The 8,744-nt window shown below is 40.5% G+C and overlaps 1 protein-coding gene across 1 annotated transcript in view; it reads left to right on the forward strand.

The window, feature by feature from the left end:
* The window catches only part of LOC126355270 (UDP-glucosyltransferase 2-like), a 45,038-nt gene extending 36,753 nt beyond the window's left edge, over positions 1-8,285 (forward strand). Inside the window, exons 6-7 of the mRNA XM_050005558.1 lie at positions 3,128-3,347; positions 8,009-8,285. Coding sequence (XP_049861515.1) covers positions 3,128-3,347; positions 8,009-8,285 — 497 coding nt within the window. The remainder of the gene's footprint in view (positions 1-3,127; positions 3,348-8,008) is intronic.
* The last annotated feature ends 459 nt before the right edge of the window (positions 8,286-8,744 follow it).

Raw genomic sequence — 8,744 nt, forward strand, 5'->3', positions numbered from 1 at the left:
CAAACTCTGTTTTACTCACTGCCCAGGCGTTTCAAGGCCGTTATTACGGCCAGAGGTGGTTGTTCTGGGTACTGATTTCTCAGGATGTGTGCACCCAAATTGGGTGAAAATGTAATCACATGTCAGTTCTAGTGTAATATATTTGTCCAATGAATACCCGTTTATCATCTGCATTTCTTCTTGCATTTCTTCTTAGTGTAGCAATTTTAATGGCCCGTAGTGTATTTAATTGATCTATTGATCATTCAGATGACCGATTTTCGACGTTTATTTCGAATACATTTATTTGAAAACTGCATTTCCAATTTTCAGTGTGTGTTTACTGTGTGTATTTAGAGTGCTAATGCAGCCACCTGTAGCTTTGTGTTCCTCATTCGTCTTTTGCTTTGATATATATATATATATATATATATATATATATATATATATATATATATATATATATATCTGCGTGCGTGTGTGTGTGTGTGTGTGTGTGTGTGTGTGTGTGTGTGTGTGTGTGTGGGTGGGTGTGGGTGGGTGGGGTTTGCGTGTGTGAGTGTGGATGTGTAGGTGTGTGATAGAGGTAGAGAGAGAGAGAGAGAGAGAGAGAGAGAGAGAGAGAGAGAGAGAGAGAGAGAGAGAGAGGGAGGGAGGGAGAGAGAGAGAGAGAGAGATAGAGGTTTCTTACATCTGTATTTTTTAAATTCTTTTGGTGACTAACATGATCAGAGGGTTGCTTGCGGATTTAGGACTACCTGATAAATGAGCTGGGATCTCTAACTGTGCCACTAATATCACGGAACAATGTTATGTGGAGCCACTCAAGGCAGAGATTTACATCACCTTCTCGTATTTTCTCTAGTTTTGAAAACACCCATCTACGCTCTGACGTAGCTAACTCATTTCTTCGCCACTAAAGCTATCCACAAGTATTTCTAATGTCCGTACCATATGTTTGATAAGTGCTGACTCAATGGTGTTTTGATGCCTTTTCTTCTTTCCTAGAATCCAGTACTCGCTCCTTAGCGTTTATCAGTTTCCATTCAAACCCTTATACTTCAGTGCCGGCATTTTTTTCTTTTTTTCTTTCTTATCCCAGCAAGAAGACGCTGGATGAAGATTCTGTTCAGCTCCACTGGGAAACACAAAACTCTTTGAATGTTGCGACTCAGAACATACCAGTAGGAAAAAGAAAGAAAGATTATCGTTTAACACTCCATCATTGACAAAATCGGCATTCTCGAATCTAAGCACCATCTAAATTTGTTCCACAGTTGGTACAGTATATATCATTCCACCACTGAAAATCCGACTTCAACGAAGAATGCTGTAAGCACGCATTCTTATGCAGTTAACACGTCATACTAGGCGTTTTAGTGCTTGAAAAGCCTTACGATAGCTCTTGAAGGCGTTAAATCTACAGAAAACTCCTGTACTAAGGCTTCCCTACTTTATACGCCCTAACTGTCATGGCTCTATTTCAGATGCAGCATTGCGGTAGTCCCTTACCATCAGTTTTACAAGAGAATGGCGTCTCACACGGGAGTGTAAAGTCGTCCTGTTTCCCGACATTGCTAACAGCGTAACGTCCACGCTGAGAATGTCAGTCCATTGCTCCTCATTTCTTAACGATTTTGCCATATTTTAAGAATTCAAGATACTGAATTGCTAGATGAAGCTTCCAACTACACCAGTACGGTGCTGCTGAGGCCCTCAACACGCTGACCTCACATTCTAGAAACAGGAGCGTTTAGTGTTGTTGGGGAGATTGGCTGAAAGCAACGTAAAACACGCTGCAAGTGGTGAAGCAAACGACCCATCCTTGGCGCAACTTTCTCCATCCACTGAGGTGGAATGAATGCCTATTAAAAGCTCTTCGTATTGGACATACTCCCCTGACGCACTTGTTCCTCCTCCATCGCAGTGTGGTGACGTAACAATGACAGTTCGCCAGTAATTGCTTATTGGTACTTCTTTTTCTCAAGTGAGGGCAGCCCTGGAGTCATCTACGGACTTTTTTTAGGTGACTGTTGGACGAGAGTGGCGAAGATTTTTAAATTTTGTGCTGTTTCAGAACTTTTAGAGTCCCATGGATTGTAAGTAGTTTGCCACCAGCTCTTTTATTTTATTTTTTTTTTTTACATCAGGTAGCTCCCAGCTAGAACTCCAATTTGTTTTGTTTTATAATTGAGTTTTTACATAGAAATGTTTTTGTATAATGGCTACAACCGCTTTCACACAAATTCAGAGGAACGGTTTCACCAATCGTAAAACTATTTGCTCTATACAAGAATTTTTACGTGCGCAAATACCTTGCTATTTAGTGTCCCAAACCCAAACAACGGCAACGAGGCTGAGAGTCCTTACCTTATCTTTTTCTTAGCTTTTTCGCTTCTGCATCATCAATCAATATTTGATCCATAATCGTGAAAACATCTTCTACAACTTTCCAAAAAAAATGGTTCAAATGGCTCTGAGCACTATGGGACTTAACTGCTCTGGTCATCAGTCCCCTAGAACTTAGAACTACTTAAACCTAACTGACCTAAGGACAACACACACATCTATGCCCGAGGCAGGATTCGAACCTGCGACCGTAGGGGTCGTGCGGTTCCAGACTGTAGCGCCTAGAACCGCTCGGCCATTCCGGCCGGCCTAAAACTTTCAGCACTGCAATAATCATAGTCCCTGAACTTTCTTCTCTATCCCCAGGTACTGTGTGCTTATATGTCCGCCTGGTTAACTGAGTGATTACGTGCTTGCCTACCGTGCAGTGGCCCCGGTTTCGATTCCCGGCCGGCTTGGAGATTTTCTCCGCCCATGGACTGAGTCTTGTGTTGTCCTGATCATCATCTCATCATTACCGACGCATAAATCGCCCAATGTGGCGTCACCTCAAATTAGGCTTGCAACATGTGCTTATATGGAGATTTATTATAAAATATTTCATCTCATGTAATGGTTATCATATGTGTCTATAGTGATCAATCCCTAGCAGACGTCGAAGATGAAAAATTGAAAATATTTAAGGTTTGATTAGAAGAATATCGTCTCTCAATATAGTACCTCCTGGAACATTTTCACAAGCAAAGAAATATTAGTGCTTTTATAAGCAATTAGTAACATATTTTTATGAAATCCACAGCTCATCCGAACGTGAAAGCCTTCATCACGCAAGGTGGCCTCCAGAGTTTCAATGAAGCCACTTACTATGGTGTTCCTCTAATCGGGATTCCATTCATGGGAGACCAGCACTACAATGTCGAAAAATTCGTAGCTGCCGAGATTGGCTACAGGTTGCAGTTCCGGCACGTCACAAAGGACACCGTTTTAGAGGCTATACGAACGGTTCTTGAGAATCCCAGGTAAGCAATTTTGCTATTAGAAATTTTCCATATTTAAAGTACTGAAACGTACCGGATGATATTACGGAAAATATATTTTCGAAAGGACTTAACAACTGTGAAAAACCGTATAGAGTTATTCACATTCCTCACAGATCTTACAAAATATTTCTTTTTTTTTACCTTATAGCGGAGCAAGCTGAATGTTACTTCCATTGATAATGTCATAGATTTTGCATTGGCAGTCGATTTCTTGTCAGGCTCGCTACAAATTGTCAGACGTTATCTGTTTAATTGTAACGCAGATTCTTGTTTGGGTCCCTCTTATGTTAGCCGGTAAGAATGGTACAAATGCCTTGATGAATCCCAGGAACTAAAAGTCAATATGTGTCAAGTCCTGTGATGACGGGGACCATGCCATCGGTAAACCTTCAGTATTCCATTTACCTGGAAGGCGAGTATTGAGGAAACACCCGACAATAAGTGATGTGCTGTCCGCGGTGGCCGAGCGGTTCTAGGCGGTCAATCTGGGACTGCGCGACTGCTACGGTCGCAGGTTCGAATCTGCCTCGGGCATGGGTGTGTGTGATGTCCTTAGGTTAGTTATGTTTAAGGAGTTCTAAGTTCTAGGGGACTCATGACCACAGCTGTTAAGTCCCATAGTGCTCAGAGCCATTTGATAAGTGATGTAGTGCTATGGTGCAACATCTATCATAAAGCGCACACTGCGTTCTTACACAGCCTTGTCAACCAACGGTTGAAAGTTTTGCAACATATCTAAGTACTTTATTCTGTTGAATGTTTTCTCTTGTGAAAAGGAAGGGTTGCAAACTTTGCTCAAAAGACTTCAACTTTTGGGCTATCACGAAGGTTTTCGAGGATTTTCACTGCCCCAAATCCGACAGCTGTGCTTTTTAGCTCAACCATTCAAAGTAAAAGTCGACTCATCACTAAATATAATGTTTACACTGAAATCGTGGTCTTTCCAATCGATGTAATATTGCCCCACAACAGTCCTTGCGAGTTATCCTGCCTGTGTACTTCAGTTCTTGTATCAGTGTTAATTATCACGGTGTGAGATGCAAATACCTTCTTACAAAATGCCAAACTGTTATATGTGGGACGCCTAGGTCGTGAGAAATACGTCAGGGCCATTGAGTAAGACTGTTATCAAAGCTTTGCCTCACTTACTCTATGACGACGAGACATACACGTGGTCGACATTAACATTTTATATGGCTTTCCAAGCTCCTAGTATCAGCAGAAACATTATGCTACTTATAAACGGCAGACCTGCTGAGAGAATCTTTACCGTAATGGTACAAAAATACGTTGTACAATAGACGTAGACTTTGTCTCTTCGAACCTAAACACGCAGCAAGAATGCCTAAGACCTGCGAAGGCAGCCATCTTTGTTACAACTGAGACTAGCGCCTGCAGTGGTATAATTCGTGCTACTGTACTACGCGGGTCTGAACCCGAGCTAGTGTCCCACAAAAGTACTCCAAGACTAGATATGTAAGTCATACGAAAATATTTGTACAAATTTTATAAGCTGTAAAGTCTTAGAAACATCTTGTATTAATAACACAAATCACAGTTTATTGCTTTAATCATAGTGGCAGGTAAAGTTAATTTCTCAATTTCTAATAATAATAATTCTAATAAACTAATGTTAAGACACATAGCACTGATATAACGAGGCACAGAATAAGCTTAACGAACTGCATCCCCAATATTATGTGATTTTCTCCTCTCACCCCACATGAGTCTCTAATATGGACAAAGTAACTGGATTAGTTACTGCTACCGACCTACGTGATTTGCGTTTAACGTCAAGGTCAGTCATAGTTTAGTGGAGTTGCGATGGCCATACTACTAGGAAGTATTTCCCAATAACTTTTAGGTCTCTCGTCAAGATTTCCTCAGTGACCCCTGTATCTTCATAAGGTATTCCCATGTCCAAATCGTCAGCATATCCAAACTTCCGTGATATTGTTTCGGACATATGAGCTACGTAAATACTGAACACCAATATTACAACTAGTTTGTGGTCCCTATTTAGACTTTTCTGTGTCTTTATGTTCTTTATATTGAATCATATATAACACAGCAGTATCTATTACGCAGTTTTCGGTAAGTTTCTCTAATTGCAGCATCAACAACTCCGATTTACCATCCTTGCTCTGTGTTTGGGTTTTCCCCAAATTGTAAAGTTTCCGCTGTTGATTTTGTTCCATTGTTTCTTTATCACAGAAAAGAACTTCACACATTGTTTCTGCTCTCATGCATTCGTCCTATATTCTGTGTAATTATATATAAACAATTTCCTTTTATTTGTTTTTCTAATTTATTTAGGGCTACTAAACGGTTATTTCCGGATTCTGCATTTATTTCAAACAAGAAACTCCTTCTGGACGTCATTTATTTAATTTTTCTGTAGTCATTTTCCCATAGCATAAGTTTCACCTCTTGCAACATACTTCTCTCGTTCACTGGTTACGTGGCTGTACCATTATTCGTAGGTGGGGAAAGCTATTGGGACCACTTCTAATGTGCTGTTACAGCGTTCGGACTCAAACAGCTATCGTAAGCAGTCACAGAGGCGTTGCTTCGGCCGTAACAGGTCGGTACAGCCAGTATGCAGATGTTAACACGGACGCTCAGAGAGCTAAATCAGAATCTTTGGAAGAACGACAGCTTCATTCCTGCGTAACCGTGTTGGGTGAATTTAGAGTGCCTTTTGAGGAAGGCTTTACGGGCATTCTGTGTCACTATGTTATGCCTGGCGTACGAATAAGCAGAATAAAATAATAGAGGTTCAAATGGCTCTGAGCACTATGGGACTGAACATCTGAGGTCATCAGTCCCCTAGAACTTAGAAATACTTAAACCTAACTAACCTAAGGACATCACACACATCCATGCCCGAGGCAGGATTTGAACCTGCGAGACTGAAGCGCCTAGAACCGCTCGTCCATATCGGCCGGCAAAATAAGAGATTAGCGCGCATTCAGAGAGATATAGATAGTCGCTTTTCTTTAACTCAGTATGAGAGTACAACAGCATAGAAGATAGCTAATATTGGTACAATGGTCCCCCGGCACAGCTTGTATTGCTGCTTGCGGAACATGTCTGTAGATGTAGAATATATTATGGTCTCCTGAAAACTAGTTCTTCAATTGTTATTCGAAGTGCCATTACATACATTTCTAAGAGGACATCCCACAGCTATAGAATCTTCTCAGAAATTCCACATCTCAAATCATCATTTTTTTAGCCGTTACCTAAGAGAATATGCCGTATGTGACTTTTGGTAGGTTTAATTCTGCAGCGTTGTGCAGTAAATTGAAAGCTTTTCGGAATTCTATGAAAAGGGGTTGGTTGCTTGGGGGAAGAGACCAAACAGCGAGGTCATCGGTCTCATCGGATTAGGGAAAGACGGGGAAGGAAGTCGGCCGTGCCGTTTCAGAGGAACCATCCCGGCATCCCGGCATTTTCAAAAAATTGATTTGTTGTCACTATACTCTCTTTGGGACAACTAAATCAGCCGGCATTTCGTTTCACGCAGCGCGCATTTCGTTATCTTTTTTACTAGCCATCTCCATACTTTCTTTCAGAAGACTAGACAAATATCCCTTGCATTATTCCTGATGTGTGAATTCAATGATACTGGTAACTCAACTCTTTCCTTCGAAAAATCCTGCTGCGTTAAGCCTCGAGTTCAATCACGTCGACTTTATCACATAGTCATACGTGTCACGGTGGCATCGATAATGTGACAAGTGCGAATTTCAGCGTTATGTGTTGCTGTTTAATACATAGATCATTCCAGAACTTGCATCTATGATTTTGATAAGTGAGTAACATTGAGTTTGTGGTACAGAAACGCAAATGCAAAGTACACAGTTCGTTATTGTAAGAGTTGTCTGTCGTTAGTGCACACAGGGGTAGTGCAATGTGTCCAGATTGTCGTGCGAAATGTAGCACTGATTTCAGGCATACCAATATTGAAAGTTCTGTGAAATAAGAAAAGCATGCAGTCTGTCTGCACTTAAAATTGCAAAGTGCATATCGATGAAGCCATTCATAGAAAAACAATTTATTGCACAGCTAGCTGTAATGAGCAGTCAGTGTTTTAAGTCAATGGACTACTCCACTTTACAACCAGAAGTTTTCCAGCACTCGGGTAAAAATGAACTCAAATGCCAGATATGTAATTGCAATATATGTTATAGTACAACTAATCCATAAACTCAAAGAAGCTTAATTTTCTTTTACTGCTCATCAGTTCATTGAATGATGCGCATTTCAAACCAATTCCTTTACTTGTTGTTTGTCCATATGTAGATGCCTTAGTGCTTCTCATAACCCGCCTCTATCAGTTTGATTTTAAAACTTGTACCATATATGTTCTTACCTCAGTTGAATCCCAGTAATGTTGTCCATCTCCTGTATGGGCAAATAAATTAGAGGTATGTCTGGATGGGTAAAAATTCAACCATGTTCAAATTTTTAGTCAGCTTATCACCACTCATTTTTGAAATACATTCAAAAGTCCTTGTTTTGATTACAAATAAAATGAAATACCTATATTTCACAATACGTCATTCGTACTCTTGCCACTGTATTGTGTCCTCTTACTCTCAAGATATGCTAATGATATGCTGTGTTGTGAATAGGTATCGGGAAAACATGAAGAAGTTGTCAGCAGTGTATCGCGAGCATCAGGCACAGTCGATGCCACAAGCCATCTGGTGGATAGAATATGTACTACGTCACAAGGGAGCTCCACATTTGCGAAGCGGAGCCATGGATCTCAGCTGGTACCAGCTGCTGCTGCTAGATGTCATCGCCTTCGTGCTGGCCGGCGCTGCAATCACACTACTTGCGCTCTACTCACTGGCGAGATATCTTACATCTCTAATACTTAACGCCAAAAAACACAAGACTGAATGAAGAACGTTTTTATTAGCTTTGAAGGATTTAACATATCAGTGCAAGCGATAGGCAGAAGTGGTTTTCAATTGGTAGATTAAAAACGATGTGTGATATCACTGTCAACACACAGTGTGTTATAACATACGACACTCTTCGTCGAAATGTTAAGTGGAGAGATGTGGAGATGGAGACGAGGAGACTATACAGCTCATTGTAGATCTTGGCTTCTGTGCCAAAACGTTGCATTCAAGATTGAAACATTCTTTTTATCTCTGTTATGTGGGCTTTGGAAATAAATTATATTTATTTTTTAATTAACACTGTCTTATATATGACCAACAACCAGTCTAATCACACAGTCTATAGCTGTCTTTATAGCTTTGAAAGTTTTCCAAACTAAGAAATCCAAAAAACATTATTTCGTGTTTATAGTGACTTGCTCTGATAATTTGCTTTAACACATTAAACATAAAGGAG

The sequence above is a fragment of the Schistocerca gregaria genome, chromosome 3 (genome assembly GCF_023897955.1).
Source record: "Schistocerca gregaria isolate iqSchGreg1 chromosome 3, iqSchGreg1.2, whole genome shotgun sequence".
In the NCBI taxonomy this organism is placed as follows: Eukaryota; Metazoa; Arthropoda; class Insecta; order Orthoptera; family Acrididae; genus Schistocerca; species Schistocerca gregaria.